The 20,810-nt window shown below is 35.7% G+C and overlaps 1 protein-coding gene and 1 pseudogene across 1 annotated transcript; both read left to right on the plus strand.

Moving 5' to 3' along the window:
* The first annotated feature begins 1,707 nt into the window (after window positions 1-1,707).
* On the plus strand, window positions 1,708-20,496 carry LOC128171456 (talin-1-like; annotated as a pseudogene).
* On the plus strand, window positions 6,096-9,473 carry LOC128171391 (uncharacterized). Its single transcript, XM_052837185.1, has one exon. The coding sequence runs from the start codon at window positions 6,258-6,260 to the stop codon at window positions 7,482-7,484; it is 1,227 nt and encodes a 408-aa protein (XP_052693145.1). The 5' UTR covers window positions 6,096-6,257; the 3' UTR covers window positions 7,485-9,473.
* Window positions 20,497-20,810: the final 314 nt, after the last annotated feature.

Here is a 20,810-nt window from a genome sequence, read left to right on the forward strand (position 1 = left end):
TACACATACACGAAGATGGCCTGAGCAGTTTAATTAGTCGACAATTAATACACCATAAACGAGACCGTGAAATAATTAGTTTTTATTGCAATCTCATTTGGAGAACTAAATGATGAGTATCTCAAGAAGTCGATATCGCGTTATTTTTTATTTTGCACTTTTTGAAATTTATCTATAAAACAAAGTTGCTTAATAAAACCAAGTTCACATGGAAACTACTACGAAATGTAACATTGAACAGTCAATTTGCTTCTGACGCCACTGACATGCTGCTCAGGTATTTAATTGATTATCACTATAATTAAAATCAGGGGATCTCGCATGGAGAAACTCAAATCGGTAAGGCTACCGATAAATGGATAATTAGAAGAAGTAGTCAGATAACACTTTATGACAGGTCATTATTAAATTCGTACTAAAATAAAAGTTGCTACAATTATTATAAAGATATTATTCATAAAATGAATATATTTCTATACATCTATGCATTGAAATATGCATTAAAGTAGCATTTGAAAATTATTAATATGTCCAACCCCTTTAAAATCATAAAGTATTAAATTCAACAAAAACTTAAAAGGTGTAAAGGTCATCAATGACTTTCTAGATGATAATGGAAATTTTTTGTCACATGTAAGTTTTCAAAAAAAATTTGATTTGCATATTTGTACAATGCAATACAACAGTATAGTTAGTGCTATATCAACATATCTAAGATCCTCTCTTCAAGTACATATCAAATGTTTATTTAAGAGATCCTTTACTCCATATATTCCATTATATTACAAACCTTTTCTTTTGCAAGATAAATGTACAAAACCAATTTATAAACAGTTAATTGCCTGTAAAATAACCCCAACTGCAATACCAAAGTGGAATTCAGAATTGGTACAATATGGGGTAGAAATTTGTGTTTCTGATGCTTTTAATGTATGTTTTAAGACAACCAATGATTCATCTATTCAATGGTTACAATACAGATTACTTCATAGAATTCTTCCTGTAAATTACTATTTGAAAAAAATCAATGCTGTATCTTCTGATTGCTGTTCCTTCTGTGAACGTGATGTTGAGACAATCCAACATGTTTTTGTAAGCTGTGAAAAAATATCAACAATTTGGAGCAACCTAAGCATGCATATTTACCAATATACTTCTATACGAATTGGTTTCAATGTTATCAATATTTTATTGGGTGAACTCCCATTGTCAAAAGACAATAAAGTTGTAAACTTTATAATTTTGTACACAAAACAATATTTATTTTGCTGTCTTAAAAAAGATATACTGCCTAGTCTACTAGGGCTGCTATTTTATCTATATAACAAATACAAAGTTGAAAAATATATTTCATGTCAAAAATTTCAAATGCAAAAGTTTACTAACAACTGGCATGTATGGAAACATATATTTGATACAATTCAGTAATTTTTTATTTTTTGTTTCTTCTTTGTTTATTATTAATATTAAGCGTTTGCCTTTGTTAAATAAGCAACCACTGCCAAATCTGGATGAATGTGAGCACGAATGTGTGAGTGGATGAATAAAAAATGGCTTTGAATTATATTATTAAAATGTTTGTATGCATATGAAAAAATAATAAATAAAAAAAAAAAAAAAGTATTAAATTCATATATCTATAAAACTCATTTCTGTATATTTATTATGCAAAATAGTATTTAAAACTATTAAGTAGTATAATTATGATTTTCATAGGGTACGTTTTCTCCTGGAGAAAACGTATCCGGGTACGTTTTCTCCTGGAGAAAACGTACCCTAGAGATTGGGTACGTTTTCTCCTGGGTACGTTTTCTCTTGGGTACGTTTTCTCCTGATACCTAGCATAAGCTCCCCCTGACTTCGTCTCGGTGAGCTAAAAAGGTAAAGGGACGACACTCGCCATCGGGGGAGGCCTCAATTCACAGTTTATTTTCAACAATTTATACCCTTTGTCTACCGGTTTCTGGCGAGAAGTAGGTCACAAAATGATCTAATGACTTCTTCTTATACTTTATATAAGTATACATGCCGTTTTAACAACCCAGTGACCCGAAACGTCCTCGATACCATTCCATTTCATCGAAAGCAACGGGAGTGTGCATCGAGCAACGCGACGCCTAGCGGCGGCTCTCCATATAAAGTCAGAGATGTTTCGAATGCATAGGGTAAGTCCAGAGAAATCGTAAGAACCCGCGAAAATAGATAGCGACCAGGAAAAATGTGTAAACATTGCGGAAAATGATAACAATATCTTGATAACAGGCCAAGCTGGAACAGGAAAGACATTTACAGTAAAAAACAAATAATTGTCACATGGTCACCATCTGTACCAAGATGGGTAAGTCTAAGCAACATACAGCAACATAAAGTAACACACAGCAACATACAGCAACTCATAGCAACACACAAAAAAAGAATGTAATGAGTTCTTTTTGGATTTTGTCAGCTGAATGAACAATAAGATTTTGTAAAGAAAATAAACAAGTTTAATTTGAAAAAAAAATTAATAAACAAAACAAATCATTATTCTCACTCCCCCTTTCACACCACTCTCATTCGAACATAACAAAAAAAAAGAATAATAATTCAATTAAACAAATGAACAAATATCTGATACTATCAAGTAAATTCAAGATTAAATCACACTGTATCAGATATAAAATGGAAGTAAACTACAAAATGTTGTTAAGAAGCTATTTCAACCAATAAAACTCTTGTTGAAAAATTTACTCAAAAAAAATATTAAAGTTCAATAATTCAAAATACCGTGAATTTACAATTACTTTAAATTTCAGCTCAAAAGCATGTATATGAAAATAAGCCTGTAATAACAGTCGCTTTTTTAAACTTAAAACCTCTCTGAAAATGAACTCAAGGTCACTATGCACTCGAGACGCTCCTGCCCTCGTCAAATTTCTTGTCCCTCTTGTCGCTATCCTAACCGAAAGCCCCGGACTCGCAGGTCTCTCGCTTCCAGTCTACGACACTGCCCGGATAGAAAGCCACGCCCCACTCAGCATAGAATGCGTCCCCGACCTTCGTCAATTGTCTCCACGACCTTCCATAGGAAAATTTCCGTCTAGCACACCAGTCTGTATTTCAGGTAATTGTATCAAACACCCTTACGCACTGAAAAAAACATACTGTGACTAATAAAGTCCCGATAAACATACAAACATACTACCAATTACACTAAGAACTAAATTACCAGCGAAATGTACAAAATAACAACAAAACAACCTTACCGGCTAGGAAAACATGTGCCCGCCTAACAGAATCCAAAATTTCAATGGCTACCCATTTCTCCTTAGTATTAAGCTAACTTGAGATATTCACCATATCTTGAAACAGGAGCTGCAAAACGTGGCACCCGGCTGATGTCGTTACCGGACCCTCTACTGACCACTACACCCAAACCGGTCACTTTAAATATTCGATCTAAAAATAGCACACTCACCCGACACTCGTCACTCACATACGGTAACCCATTCATAACAAAATTAAAGAAGAACACAAATATAAACACCAGTGTATACAAAACTGAATCAACTTTATTACATACGCCCCCATTTATTTACCAATGTCCATTGTAAATAAATAACAGATAAAGTTGACAAGACTTATGTCGACCGCGACAAGAGGTCTGCCATCTTGTTGTTTGCCCCAGGGATATGCTTAACAGTAAACCTATATACCTGCAATACCAAACTCCATCGTAAGAGTCTTGGATTCTGTGATTTCATTGTCTTAAGCCACTGTAACGCACGATGGTCTGTCTCTATGATAAATTCTCTCCCATACAGATACTTTTGCAGACGCTGCACCGCCCACACAATTGCGTAGCACTCTTTCTCAACCGTAGCAAAGTTCTGCTCTCTAGGTAGGAGCTTTTTACTGAGATAGACTAACGGATGATACTCACCATTTTTTTCCTGCAATAATAACGCCCCCAGACCTCTGTCACTTGCGTCTGTCTGTAACGTTAATGTTAATGCAAAATGCGGATTCCATAGAACCGGGGCACTAACTAAGTCTGACTTCAATTGTCTAAATGATCTATCATGTTCATCTGTCCACACAATCTTATTCGGGCTTGACTTTCTAGTGAGATCTGACAAACTAGCTGACTTTTTCGAAAAATTTTCTATAAACTTTCTGTAGAAATTTATAGAGCCCAGAAATGATCTTACCTCCTTTTTCTTCGTGGGAACAGGGATATTCAAAATAGCCTGTACTTTGTCTGAGGTTGGTTTTACCTGACCAATTCCGACTAAATGACCTAGAAATTCCAATTCTCTAGCCGCAAACTCACATTTCTTTGGATTTGCTGTAAGACCTGCGTTCTGAATAGATGTAAGACCTGCTTTTACATGACCCACATGACTGTTCCAGTCTTTACTGAAAATGATAATGTCATCAATAAAAGCATCTGAATACTCTTCATGACCCATTAAGATCTTTCTTACCAATCTGTTGAAAGTAGCTGCTGAATTCATCATACCAAATGGCATCACAGTAAACTGATAATGGCCAAATGGTGTGATTTTTCCTTTGCTTCATTGTCCAGTAAAATTTGCCAGTATCCTTTAGTGAGATCTAACTTACTAAGATACTTAGCTTCTCCCAATCTGTCAATGATTTCCTCTATCTGCGCATTAGGCTCTGGATCAAATTGAGTTACAGCGTTTAGTCTACGGTAATCTACACAAAACCTAATAGATTGGTCTTTCTTGGGAATGATTACCACAGGTGAGGCATATGGACTTACCGACTGCTCTACTATACCTGCCTCCAACATTACTGATAACTCTCTTTTGACCTCATCCCTCAATGCATGTGGTATCTGATAAGGTTTCTGAAAAACTGGTATTTCACTTGTAGTTACCACACGATGCTTCAACAGACTAGTTCGACCTGGAACATTGGACAAAACAGAACTAAATTGATCTAAGCAATCTTGTAACTCACCTTTTTGTTTCTGCGTCAGCCTTTGAGAAATTGTTACATCGTTAACCGTATCTCTAACATGCAAAAGCGGATTCCCGATCCACTCATCATCATCATCTGAAGAGTCTGCGTGACAGACCGCAGTCATTACTTTCTCATCACTTACAACGTTGTCATCATCCCTCTCTATCCACCGTTTCAACATGTTGATGTGGTACACCTTTCTGACACCGTTATCATACTGAACCCTATAATCGACTGGACTTACTTTCTCTGTAACAGACACTGGTCCCTTCCACTGAGCTAATAACTTCTTTGTACTTGTAGGTAATAAAACCAGTACCTTGTCACCAACTTCAAAAGATCGATGCCTTGCTTTCCGATCGTAGTATCTTTTCTGTTCAATTTTACTTACTTCTTCATTTTCTGACACAATGTCCGCCATCTTTGCCAGCTTTTCCCTGGTTTCAAGAATATAACTCAGTACTGATGGCTGTAATTGACTATCCGCCTCATCTTCCTCCAAACTGTCTCTAAGTATTCCTAGAGGACCTCTCACATACCTTCCGTAAAGTAGTTCAAAAGGAGAAAATCCAGTTGTCTCTTGGGGAACCTCTCTGTATGCGAACAACAAATAAGGTAACAATTTGTCCCACTTACCTGGTTCGTCTTGAGCATAAATCTGAAGCATTCTCTTAAGCGTTCCATTGAACCTTTCAACGAGACCGTTGGCTTGTGGATGGTACGGAGTTGTGTTGAGTTTGCGTATGCTTAACAATTTACAAAGCTCTGTAATTAATGAGGACATAAAGTTGGTACCTTGGTCAGATATTATCTCTTTGGGAACACCAAGTCTCGTAAAAACTTCCATCATAGCTTCCGCTACAACTTCTGCATCTTGACTTCTGAGGGGTATTGCTTCAGGATACTTAGTGGCGTAATCACACATCACTAAAATGTACTGATTACCTCGTTTCGTTTTTGGCAAAGGTCCAACCATGTCAATCGCCACACGCTGGAATGGATAATCAACTGAAGGAATTTTAACAAGAGGTACCTTACTTACCCTCGACTTTGACGTTCCTTTCTGACATTTTGGGCAAGATTGACAGTATTGTCACGTTGCTTCGCCACGTGACCTACCTGAGGAATGGCCACGTAAATTTGACCGGACAAATTTTAGCCGAAAAAGTGTGATTTCCAGTGGCAATTTACTTGGGATTTTACAGAATTCCTATTCGTAAGTTATGAACATCTTCGGATAAAGTTTTTGACAATTTTGAATATTGAAAAGACGTTTATTTGTGAAAATGTCAACAAACCAACAACAACAAAGGGTCACTAAAAAATCCGAACAGTGTTCACTGAGTTCATCGAGCCAGGTAAACAAAGATGTAAACAAAAGTATTCAGGAGTTACAAACTTCGATAAACAATTTAAAGCACAAACTCTTTAGGTATGAATCTTTGGTTGACGATGTTACCAAAATAAAATCTATAATCGAAGATGAGGATTCTGGGGTAGTCAAATCACTAAAATATGTGTCCGAACAATCGGAATGCAATTACGATGAGATTCACTCTATTCGTTCTGAAAATGCGCAACTTCGAGGTGAAGTCGATTTATTACGTGCGATGATTATCAAGATGGATCGAAAGATGGGCCACCTCGAACATGAAGTAACAGATTTACGTTCTCGTTCAATGCGAGATAACATTTTGATTCATAATTTTGCTTACACCCCCGGCGAGAACTTATCAGAAAGCATTCCTCAGTTAATTCATGAAGTTTTAGGGGTGCATGTCTCGTTTGTTCGTATTCACAGGAACAGTGTAAAGGGCATGATGAACTCCAGACCAGTGTCAATAACCGCAAAATTGGTAGACAGAAGCAAGAAAGACGAGATTCTGCAAGCACAGAAAGCTAAGAAACTACAAAGGGTTAAATTACCATTCTTTATAACATCCCAAGACCCACCTGTAGTGCTTGAAGAGCGCAAAAGGTTATATGCCATCTCAGATTCTCTCCGGGAGCAAAAAATTAAGTCAAAGGTGGAACGAGGGCGGTTGATCCTACCCAGTGGGGAATATTACCGAGATCCTGTTCCAAAGATTGAGACGGCGGATGCCTTGCAGCTAACACCAGACGCGATTGATGCCCTACAACTACCCACACATTCAACGCAGCCTACTAAACTTAAGGGTTCCGAAATTTTGGCAACGGGTGTAAAAGTTAGCTCGGTGGAAGAGGTCCAGGACCTGTACAGAAAGGTGTGTGTTGATCCATATTCTGCGGCGGCGGATCACCGTATTCTGGTCTATAGGTTTGTGGATTCTGCGGGGAAAAATCATGAAAGTTTCTGGGATGACGGGGAGCACGGTGCCGGCCGACGCCTTCTACAATACATGAAAACAAATCAAATAAACAACGTGGGTGTGGTCATTACGCGCTGGAGTGGCCCCAGACACCTTGGTCCGGACCGCTGGCGAATCATGGAGGAACACTTGTGTGAGGTAGCCAATACTCTGGATGGGTGAACTTGTTATTTCATATGGTTAAAATACAACCCAACCAATACAATGACAAGGAATAACTATTACATATATGTAATTTGTAAATATCGTTAAATTTAAGAGTTTTTTCATTGTTTCCTTAAACTCCTTTTTTCATTTATTTATTTATATATTTATTAATTATTTTTTTTATTTATTTATTTATTTTCATAATTATTTATTTTTTTCATCTACCTTAGTATTATTTATTAATTTATTTTCTTTTTTATTTATCTTTTTATGCTACCTTTAGTACGCCGGAAATATTTTGTCTATTGTCGTCAACTTTCATTTTATATTTCCCTTCTCTTTGTATAATTACCCGGTGTTATTTTTTTTTTCTTTATAAAGTTCGAATTAAAACATTTTCTGAAGTAATTCGCATACATCTCAGCAATTCTATTTACCTATTTATTTTTTAAAATATATTAATTATTTATTTATATCTCTTTTTGTGTTACCTAAGTACGCCGGAAATATTCTGTCTACTATCGTCAATTTAATATTCTGTATTTTCCTTTTCGTTACAATTGTCCGGTGTAGTGTCGCTGAGTGATATGGTCGAGGTATTTTGGCGTGTTTTTTCTTTTTCGGCTAAAAAATACCAAATACTATATAGAATATGCACTCATATCCTCAGAAACTAATCATACTCTTCTCTTTCCTCTCTTTCTTTCCCTCTCTTTCTTTTCATGTTACTGAAATGAGACTAATCCTGGAAAATATACACCTAGGAAAGGCAGATCTACGAGCCGATAATTTGCATATATATTTGCCCAGTCTGTGTTTACAGATCTTAATGAAATATACTAATAAACCTGTAATTAATAATGGCTGAAATTAAAATCATTTCGGTTAATTGTCAAGGATTAAATGATGCTAAGAAAAGAAAAGATATTTTTCAATTCTATAGACAACAAAAATGTAATATCTTATGTTTAGTAGACACACATTTTACTGAGGAGATGGAACAAGATATTAGAAACGAATGGGGTTATGAGGCTTGTTTTAATTCCTTTTCTTCGAAATCGAGAGGAGTTGCTATTCTCTTTAATAACAATTTTGATTTCAAAATACATGAGCAAATCAAAGTAGAGAATACAGGGAATTTTTTGGCACTTAGTATCTCAATAGAGAATAAAAAGTTAAGCTTAGTATGTTTGTATGGACCTAATGAGGATTCTCCAGAATTTTACCAGAATTTGAGCAATATTGTTAACAAATTACAAAACGATGAGATGATTATTGTTGGAGATTTTAATTTGGTATTAGATACAAGTCAAGATTATTATAATTACTTACATGTTAATAATCCGAAAGCGAGGGAAATGGTCTTAGAGCATATGATGTCTTACAGTTTAGTAGATATATATAGAGAATTTCATCCATATGACAAGAGGTATACTTGGAGAAAACCTACACCTCTGAAACAAGCACGTCTAGACTTTTTTCTTATTTCAGCTTCACTTATAAAAGAAGTTAGAAATAGTGATATCATGATAAGCTATAGATCAGATCATTCTCCTGTTTTTATCTCTTTAAAGTTTAATGATTTTAAACATGGTAGTGGCCTTTGGAAATTTAACAACTCCCTTTTAAAAGATTTAGAGTATGTGCAAAGTATTAACTGTCATATTAATCAAATTAAAATCCAATATGCAGTTCCAGTGTACAAAAAAGAGTCTATTCTAGATATTCCAGATTCTGAAATCCAATTTACAATTAACGACCAGCTTTTTTTGGAGACACTGTTGATGGAAATTAGATCAAAAACTATCTCATATGCAAGCTATTTAAAAAAGCAAAGGACAGAAAAGGAAAAGGGGTTACTAGAAGAGCTTTTAGAATTGGAAAAGGAATATGAAAAACATATAGATAAAATAAATGAAAAGAAAAAAGAATTAGAAAATATAAGAAACTATAAGGTCATGGGTAGTTTGGTGCGTTCACGCTCTAAATGGATAAATGAGGGAGAAAAACCAAATTATTATTTTCTAAATTTAGAAAATCGTCACTATACTAGTAAAATTATTCCAAAGATAATACTAACAGAAAATAATGAACAGATAGAAATAGTTAAACAAGAGGAGATTTTAAATGAACTGGAAAATTTTTATAAAAACTTGTATGCAAATAATTTGACGATAACAGAAAGTACAGATATTTCACTAAGTGACATTCTAAAAGATTATTCTGTCCCTAAATTATCTGACAATGAAAGAAAATCAATTGAAGGATATATAACATATAAGGAAGCTTCTTCGGTTTTAAATAGTATGTCAAACAATAAAAGTCCAGGCAGTGATGGGTTCACAGTTGAATTTTTAAAAATGTTTTGGAATAAATTAGGCTCCTTTGTTGTTAGATCTTTAAATTATGGATATAAAGTAGGAGAATTATCATCTACTCAGAAACAAGGAATTATAACTTGTATACCCAAGGAGGGAAAGAGTAAATTCTCCCTTGGTAACTGGAGACCTATCTCATTGCTCAATGTTATATACAAAATTGGGTCAGGTTGTATAGCAAGCAGGATAAAAACTGTTCTAAATAAAATTATCAGTAATGACCAAACTGGCTTCATCTCTGGAAGATATATAGGGGAAAATATTAGATTGATTTATGATCTGATGAACTATACAGAAAATAATTATATTCCAGGGGTATTAGTTATGATTGATTTTGAGAAAGCATTTGATTCTGTTGCTTGGGAATTTATACAAAATACACTCAATTATTTTAATTTTGGCCCATTTATCTGTAACTGGATTAAAACTTTTCAATGTAATGTTATGTCCTGTGTGTCCCAGGCAGGCATTTTATCAAACTTTTTTAAACTTGGACGAGGCTGCAGACAAGGTGATCCAATATCGCCTTACATTTTTTTATTATGTGCGGAAATATTGTCAATTAAAATTAAAAATAATGAAGATATTACAGGAATCAAAATTAATAACACCCAATATTTAATATCACAATATGCAGATGATACATCAATAATCCTTGATGGAACTGAGAAATCATTAAGGGCAACCATGAAAGAAATAGATGACTATTATAAATTATCTGGTCTTAAAATAAACCAAGAAAAAACTCAGATTGTGTGGATAGGAAGTAAAAAATATTCTGAAGAAAAAATCTGTTCAGAAATGAATTTTCAATGGACAACTCAATTCAAACTTTTGGGCATATATTATGATGTAGATTTAGATAAAATTGTAAAACTTAATTATGACAAGAAACTTGTTAGGATAAAATCTGTAATCGAACAATGGAGCAAACGACACTTGACTCCAATTGGAAGGATAACACTGGTTAAGTCTCTTTTAATTTCACAATTAAACCACTTATTTATAGCCTTACCAAACCCTCAGAGTAAAACATTAAAAGAATTAAACAATATTCTATTCAATTTTATTTGGAATTCAAAATGTGATAAAATTAAAAGACAAGTATGTACTCAGAAGTATGAACATGGTGGGTTAAGGATGGTTGATATAAATTCCTATATTAAAGGATTAAAGTCTACTTGGATTAGGAGATTAATTAAGGATAATAATTCAAAATGGAAAACACTGCTGGAGAATTCTATTAATTTAGAAAAGCTATTAAATACAGGTTCAGATCATATTATGCAAATGCAAGAATCGTTAAAAAATGATTTTTGGAAGGAAGTTACCATAGCTTTTAAAGAAATCCAAGATAACTTAAATGTAAAATCATGGCAGGATTATTGTTGCCAGCCATTGTGGAACAATAATAAATTTAAGATAGGAAATCAGTCTTTTTTTTATAAATCATGGTATGCTAAAGGAGTTAGATGTGTAATTGACTTGTTTGATGAAAATGAAAACTTTTTAGATTTTGAAATGTTGAAAAGAAAATTTAATATTCAAATGAATTATTTAACATATATGGGAGTAAGACAAGCTCTACTTTCAGATCTAAGGAAATACAACTTCATTAGAAATGAAGTTTTCAAACCTTTTATACCATTTAATATTAAAACCTTTGTATTAACAAAAAAAGGTTCAAAGCCAATGTATGATATATTAAATCAGACAAATGTAACACCAGTGGGAAAAGAAAAATGGAGTAGACATTTTGTTTTTACAGAAAAACAATGGATTTCAATATTTCATTTACCTTTTATTATTACCTCAGACTCTAAATTTCAATGGTTGCAGTACAGAATAAACCATTATATATTAACTACAAACAGTTTTATGTATAAAATTGGTAAAGTGGATACTAATCTATGTACCTTTTGTGAAGATGCTGAGGAAACAATATATCACTTATTATGGGAATGTCCAAGGGTACAACATTTATTAGCAGAATTTGTTAGAGTTTGCAACTCTAAAGGAATTAGAATAGTCCTTGATAATAAAACTTTTATTTTTGGTGTCTTAGATGATGTGAAGTCAAAAGCGTTCAATATTGTACTCATATTGATAAAAAAATACATATACAGAAGTAGATGCCAGAAAAACCAATTAACAATAAATGCCCTTATGAATGATTTGAAACAGTTATATAAAGTATTCCAAGTCTGTGCAAAAGAAAGAAGTGAAATGGATAAGTTCAATACAGACTGGGAAATTTGGACCCCTGTGATTAACTCACTCTAAGTGCTCTCTCTCTCTCTCTCTCTCTCTCTCTCTCTCTCTCTCTCTCAATAAAAAAGGTGCTCAATATGTATTTTTTTTTCTCTCTTAGTAAACGTTCATTATATATGCATTATTGATGTAATTGTTTTCGTTGCTTTCTTAAACATACTTTGTGTCCTTGAAAATTTCTGATGTATGTACGTGATGTATGTAGAAGCAGTTGGCTTACTAATAAACACTTCATCAAAAAAAAAAAAAAAATAAAAAAAAAAAAAAAAAAAAGATTGACAGTATTTTTTTGTATCCTCAAAAATACCTGGCCAAAAGAAATTCCTTAGAATTCTTTCCCTTGTCTTCTTAATCCCCATGTGACCTGCTAAAGGGATATCATGACTCAACGACAATATTTGCTTTCTGAACTTACTTGGTACAATTACTTGCTTTAGAACCTCGTCAGTAACTGTCGTAAATACTCTATACATCATTCTGTTTTCCTTCATGATATAACTTCTACCATTCTCCGTTCCTTCAGATACTTCTTTGTTTCTACACTGTTCCAAAGTAGGATCCTTACCTTGTTCCTCTATCCACTCCTTTCTGGAGACTATGTCGTGTACCACAGATCTATCCCCAATACCTTCATCTTTATCTTGTGATACCTTCTTTGCTGAAGCTCTAGTTTCCACTGCCTGACACATTTCATCATCTGGCTTAACAGGGCTTGTAGATCTCTCCACTGGAATATCTACCCTAGTAAAGTTACCAACAATCAAATCAGCAAATGGAGAGTTCATCACCAAAGCAACAACCTTACCTTTCACATAAGGCGTGTCTACCTGTATCCAGACCTCTGGACATCTTTGTGAACTTCCGTTTGCCAGGGTAACATCACTTGTCACCCCTGTCTTGTCATCATCACTAACAAATCTGTCAGATACTAAAATCGCAGTGCACCCGGTATCTCTGAGTACTGATGCACTCTTACCGTTCACTGTACCTGTTTCGATTCTAAGTCCACTCTGACAAATAACTGACTCAATGACAGACTTCTTCTCATCTACTATAACCGGAAGCTCCACTGCCACTCCCTTTCTCGATATAGTAGGAGAATGAATCAAACCTGCTTTATCCTTACCAGTATATCCCTGAGATGGTTGACCTTTATCATTAAAGCCAGGACTAGAATTCTTGGGTACCTGTTTCCGTAGAGGACAGTTGTTCATAAAGTGACCTACTCTACGACACTGAAAACATTTTTTCTCTTCCCTGTTTTGACCGACCATAGGATTGTTATTGCTTTTAACACCATTACCTTGGTTTCTTACCTTTCTCTGCGGCACAGGTCCTTTGTTCATTACCTGGTTACCTTTATGTGCGTTCTGGTAAGCCTCTGCCAATTCTATCATCTCCTCTACAGACTTAGGTTGTCTCTCTTTCAACCATATCTGAAGATCTCTAGAAGAACTATTTGTAAGCTGTTCACGCATCAGAACATCTACCAGATTATCATGATTTTTGTTTACCTTTTCCATCTGACACCAATGGTCAAAATAATTTGTAGCTCGACTACTAAACTCCCTAAAAGTTTCACTGGAAAATTGCTTACACCCTCTGAACTTATCTCTGTACGTGCTAGCTGTAAGATTGTACCGCTTCAGAATAGCATTCTTTATGACATCGTAGTCATTTGCTTCAACTTCTCCTAACCGTGCATATGTATCTAACGCCTTACCTGTCAGTTGTGGTATCAGTCTGAGAGCCCACTCTGCTTTCTGCCACTTGTGAAGAGTTGCTAAACGCTCAAAAGATCTTAAGAAAACATCTATGTCTTCACCTTCAACATATTTTGGTAAGATAAACTTAACCTCGTGTTTCGCTTCTCTCTCTACCATTGCTACTGGATTAGTCTCCCGCTCTCTCATCTCTCTTTCTTGTAGTTCTAACTCTTTCATTCTCACCTCTAACATTTTCTCTTCAAGATCTTTATCATGCAGACGTTTTCTCTCTTTTTCATCATTCTCCATTTTTATTCTCTGCATTTCTAACTCATCTTTCTCTTTCTCTCGTCTTGCCTGTCGTTCTTCCCGCTCCACTGCACACGCATGTTTCCACATCTCCATACAAGTAGACAAATCTTGACCCTCCTCCACAGCCTTCTTAACCCAACCAGGTAACGACATCGTACAACTCTAGACCACAAAACCAACAGACTATCAAAGACCGAATTCTCTTTCAGGTGGGACTGAGCTGCAATAAACTTTAATAAGAAATTAAACAATTATTGAACTTTTCTTCAAAAATCAAAAAATGTTTCAATCACAACGGATATGAATTTCTCAATTCAAACAAACATGAAAAATTCAATACAAAAAAAAATCACTCAGCCTAAATGACAAAATCCCACCGCTGCCACCATATGTAATGAGTTCTTTTTGGATTTTGTCAGCTGAATGAACAATAAGATTTTGTAAAGAAAATAAACAAGTTTAATTTGAAAAAAAAATTAATTAACAAAACAAATCATTATTCTCACTCCCCCTTTCACACCACTCTCATTCGAACATAACAAAAAAAAAGAATAATAATTCAATTAAACAAATGAACAAATATCTGATACTATCAAGTAAATTCAAGATTAAATCACACTGTATCAGATATAAAATGGAAGTAAACTACAAAATGTTGTTAAGAAGCTATTTCAACCAATAAAACTCTTGTTGAAAAATTTACTCAAAAAAAATATTAAAGTTCAATAATTCAAAATACCGTGAATTTACAATTACTTTAAATTTCAGCTCAAAAGCATGTATATGAAAATAAGCCTGTAATAACAGTCGCTTTTTTAAACTTAAAACCTCTCTGAAAATGAACTCAAGGTCACTATGCACTCGAGACGCTCCTGCCCTCGTCAAATTTCCTGTCCCTCTTGTCGCTATCCTAACCGAAAGCCCCGGACTCGCAGGTCTCTCGCTTCCAGTCTACGACACTGCCCAGATAGAAAGCCACGCCCCACTCAGCATAGAATGCGTCCCCGACCTTCGTCAATTGTCTCCACGACCTTCCATAGGAAAATTTCCGTCTAGCACACCAGTCTGTATTTCAGGTAATTGTATCAAACACCCTTACGCACTGAAAAAAACATACTGTGACTAATAAAGTCCCGATAAACATACAAACATACTACCAATTACACTAAGAACTAAATTACCAGCGAAATGTACAAAATAACAACAAAACAACCTTACCGGCTAGGAAAACATGTGCCCGCCTAACAGAATCCAAAATTTCAATGGCTACCCATTTCTCCTTAGTATTAAGCTAACTTGAGATATTCACCATATCTTGAAACAGGAGCTGCAAAACGTGGCACCCGGCTGATGTCGTTACCGGACCCTCTACTGACCACTACACCCAAACCGGTCACTTTAAATACTCGATCTAAAAATAGCACACTCACCCGACACTCGTCACTCACATACGGTAACCCATTCATAACAAAATTAAAGAAGAACACAAATATAAACACCAGTGTATACAAAACTGAATCAACTTTATTACAAAGAAGTTATAGTAGGGCAGCTGATGGTCACCATCTGTACCAAGACGGGTAAGTCTAAGCAACATACAGCAACTTAAAGCAACATACAGCAACACACTGCATATAGCAACACATTGTAACTCTCAACACACAGAAACACAGAAGTTACAGTTGGATGACAGCTACACAGTGGGGCAACTGATGGTCACCATCTATATCAAGATAGGTACTGTGGAATCATTTAATTTGGTGGGGGTCAATTTTCGATGTACAGATGTTAGCACATACAGCACCAAATAATAACACACGCAACATGTAGCAACGCAAACACTGAAGTAAGGTGAATGATCAACAGTCACACAGTTGGGCAACACAATTTGTACCAAGATGGGTAAGTGTTAGCAACATACAGCAACACTTATCAACATATTTTCTGTATTGTTGTGTAATCGTATAGTGGTTATAACTTTAATTTATACCTGTCCAGAAGTTCCATGATATTCTTAAGTCTCTATAGTCGCTTAAGTTAAGTCAGTCTCAAATCTGTCAGTTTTCTTAAATCCAAAACTCCGTAATAATGTAAATGATCTAGAAAGTTATATCAACGCTCATTCACTCTATTAAATATTTACGAGTATTTCAAAATCACACTAACTCTACTCCAAGTTCCAGCTACATGTAAATGAAAACACTTGTTATGGATCCATAGAATTATAATTAATGAACAAATGTTATATACACAAATATACAGTTATACAAACTTCCCGTTATCACCATCCTTACCAAGTTACAACGTAAATGTAAGCCTGCCTTAAAGTTAATTTAAAGTCCAAGTAACCCAAACCTAATGCCAACCCACTTAGCACGGACCAAACGCCTTGCTTGCTGCACAATGGAAAATTTAAGGGACAATAAACAAAATGCTTAGCGAGGCAATTAATGAACGAGACGGGAAACGGAGACTGGGGCCCACCCTTCTACCCGGTGAAGTGAGTTGACTCGAACCTTAGAAAAGATTCCACGTCAACTGCTGGACTAAGTCAAATCCTGACTTTATATACACCGCGCTCTGGGGGTGTGTTTCTCTTAACCAATCAGAAAGACTATATGTATTTATAACTCGACCCAGCTTTTCCCCACATCATTATGAATAACACAGACATTTTCCGAATGATACTTAAACGAATATCGTTACGTTTTACTTAAGCAATAGACGAACACGTGCTTGACATGTGACCATGCTAAATATAATCCTATCACAGTTGTATTATTCTCCAGGTATCTCTAACCATGAGGAATACTCCCTGGTCTGCGAGATGATGGACGACAAGAAAGAGAAGACGCTGACTCTCCGCCGAGACAAGTCCATCGCCAAGGACCAGAAGAAACTCGACGAGATGAGAAAGAAACTCCACACGGACGACGAACGTAGGCTACGTTCATTGATACGTTTTGATTGGACATTTTCATAAAGTTTTGATCAAATGATTTTAAGTGGAGTAGTTGATGAAATTTAGATTTAAAAAAATGTATTGAGTTTTGATTGGATGTTTTGTAAATGAGTTTTGATTGGATGTTTTGTAAATGAGTTTTGATTGGATGATTTTTCAGTGGAGTGGTTGGACCATTCACGGACCCTGAGGGAACAGGGGGTGTTGGACGTGGACACACTACTGCTGAGGAGGAAGTTCTTTTTCTCCGACCAAAATGTGGACCAGCGTGATCCTGTACAACTCAACCTGCTATATGTACAGGTAACCTAGAATTATACATACAATCTGCTATATGTACAGGTAACCTAGAATTATACATACAACCTGTTATACATACAGGTAACATAGAATTATACATACAACCTGTTATACATACAGGTAACATAGAATTATACATAAATCCTGCTATATGTACAGGTAACATAGAATTATACATACAATCTGCTATATGTACAGGTAACATAGAATTATACATACAATCTGCTATACGTACAGGTAACATAGAATTATACATACAACCTGCTATATGTAAACAGATAAGTGTGTTTACTGGATAAATCTAACCAGATACGTGCTTATATAATTCCATTTATTTATATGTATACTCCGTGTGTTGACAGGGTAAATCTAACCTAATCACGGCAGGTAAGATGGTCGGCGAGGCGTCACAGGAAGTGATGACAGGCATTGGAGAGACGGCTGACGACATGGACAGGATGTACCAGGTGAGGCGCTCTGATTAGTTGTCTTCGGCTAACTGTGTGATTTCTTTCTTAAAAATTGATATCATTAAGGTAACATCTCATAGAATTAACAATGAATGTCTACAGAAAGACGTATTTCTTGTGTTTTAAAAACTGTAGATTCCTAATTAAACGCAAGGTATAAACATCACGTAAAATCACATGAAACTTTGGCGTAGCAATTTCATATACTCAAGATTTGATGCAGCTGAATCTTGAAATTTAACGAGGCCGGGTCTAATTTGTTCTGCCCTAGATTTTTGGATGAAACTTTTTACATGAATTTCTACTGATATAATTATTATTTTAAGATTAAAAAATAAGACATTTACCACACCGTTTGTTTAGGGAGTCATCTCAAAGTTTGTTAATCTTTAACATAGGACCCTATGGGATTTTGCCTAAAATGTATCAATTTTGCACATTTTTTATATTTTTTCAAAACTTCTGCCCTAGAGATTTCTTTTTCTGTTCTACATATTAAAGTGATTGCTAAAAGGCATCAAATGGACAAATAAAAAAAACCTTTTACCTCCTGGTTTGTTCCAGGGGTCTTATCAAAGTTGATTTTATGTGCCCAATTTCCCAGATTTGTCAGATAATCGCTATTTTTTATTTGACAAAGGCGGAAAGGGTGATCTATATAGTATTATTAAAACATTCAGACATATTTAAGTAATAGAAAATATATAACATCACATATTAAGGGTCATTAATATAAAATACATGGTTACTGTCTTGAAACATATGAATTAAGCTTTATTTAGGCGGGTTTAGAAAACGTGACAGAGGGCTAGGCTTGCTGAACCCTCTTCACGTTTTTGACCCGAGCCCAAATATAGCTTATAATTCGAGACATTTATGTTTATTCCACAATATAACATTAAATTTACGCATCAAACGAGCTTTTTTCAACAATTTTCGCTGAATATCTGCAGTTGAAACTATCACGCCATTGCGTCAACCAAGCAAAAAGATGACGTCACAATACAAATGAAACGCTGCGCGAAAGCGTGCGTACTCGTTCTGTACTCGGCCTCGTTAAGACTTGCATGAAATAAGGAATGTACATTATCATTGTAAAAATTACATGTATCATAAGGTTTGATATGAATGGTGTTGTATTTTTAGGAGACATTGCTAGCTCTTGCTAAGGCAGTGGCCAATGCGATGGCCGAGCTCGTCCTGAAGGCCAAGAGTGTGGCCAGCACCACCGAGGACCAGGGGCTTCAGAACAAGGTCATCAGCTCGGCGACCAGCTGTGCCCTCGCGACGTCACAGCTCGTGGCCTGTACCAAGGTACGTCTGTTCATCTACTGTACACAGGGTTATTGTAGCCTTGTATTTCTTTCACCCTTCTACACTTGCAAATTTGTCCTGTCTTCAATTTGCCAAGATGTATTTGTGTTAAAAGGGAGAAGATTGGAGACCTTTGATTTTTCTGAGTCTTAAATTCATCTGCTGACAATGAGGAGAAAAGTGGGCAAAAAAAAACCGGGGGCGAATATTTCCCTGTATACAGATAAACTTGAGGTGTGTAGTAAGATAAGTCGGAGTTTGTAGTTTATCCATGTACATCACAGAACAAACTCATCGACCGGGCGACGGTCTGTACCCTCGCCACATTTCAACTCGAAGCTTATAGCAAGGTACGAGTTATATATCATGGCTTGGAATAATGTATGATTTATCAGGCTTTGTCACAGCTCGCAGCTTGTTCTAAGTTAAAGGTAAATTGACTGACAGAGCTAATAGCTTGTACAAAGCTTTCAGATTGTCTCTGTATATCTCTGTAGCTCCATGACTTTGGTTCGGTAAGAAGCTATGCTGACTGGTAAGACAATTTTATTTGGATAACCTTAGTTTGCTGTTAATTTGGATTTGATTTTTATGAAATCTGTTTTAAAGATTGAATATCAGAGTTTAATATTAGCACTAATATTGTAATATGAAATAGATGATATAAATTTTTTCATTTGAATTCTTTATGATTGATACTTATTGGTTGGACTAACCCATTGGTTTGGATCTGATTTTTTCGGGTTGATTCATGAGGTTCGGACTAATCCCTTTGCTTGACAAAATCTTCTGGAAATGATCTTATAGGTTAGAAATACTCATAAGAATGCGGCCGATTTCTTGAATCGGGATTGATCAAATTGGATGTGATAGATCCTATAGGCTGAGATTGATCCTAAAGGCTGAGATAGATCCTATAGACTGAGATTGATCCTAAAGGCTGAGATTGATCCTAAAGGCTGAGATAGATCCTATAGACTGAGATTGATCATAAAGGCTGAGATAGATCCTATAGACTGAGATTGATCATAAAGGCTGAGATTGATCCTATTGGGTAGGATTGATCAAGTAGAATGGAAATCATTATATTTGTTGAGACCTTGGATTTTTATTGATCCTGTATGTTAAGTGCAAATACTGTCTTTGAGTGTGGTGTAGATGGTGGCTCTTATTGGTTGAATTAATCTATTTGTTACAGTAAGTCCTATTGGTTGGAATAATAATCTCTTAGGATGACATCTGCCTGTTGGTACTAACACCGTTTTATATTGTATCACTATATATGTTGTAGGTGGTGGCTCCGACCATCAGTAGCCGGGCCTGTCAGGAACAGCTGATACACGCCACAAAGGGTGTGGCTCACTCTGTTGAGGGAATCGTGGAGGCGGCCCAGCAGTCCTGCCGTGACGACAAGCTTCTGGCCGACCTAGGCACCGCAGCCACCGCGGTTACTCAGGCTCTTAACGACCTGCTACAGCACATCAAGAAGGGGGCAGGGCCCACTGCGGTAAGTGGGATAGTCACTGTTTTCTTTTTCTGTAGCTTTTTATTCTCTCTCTCTCTCTCTCTCTCTCTCTCTCTCTCTCTCTCTCTCTCTCTCTCTCTCTCTCTCTCTCTCTCTGAAATAG

Source organism: Crassostrea angulata, chromosome 2, assembly GCF_025612915.1.
Source record: "Crassostrea angulata isolate pt1a10 chromosome 2, ASM2561291v2, whole genome shotgun sequence".
Classification (NCBI taxonomy): domain Eukaryota; kingdom Metazoa; phylum Mollusca; class Bivalvia; order Ostreida; family Ostreidae; genus Magallana; species Magallana angulata.

What these genes read in the sequence shown, in the direction of transcription:
- LOC128171391 (XM_052837185.1), top strand. Translation starts at nt 6,258, where the DNA reads ATGTCAACAAACCAACAACAACAAAGGGTCACTAAAAAATCCGAACAG.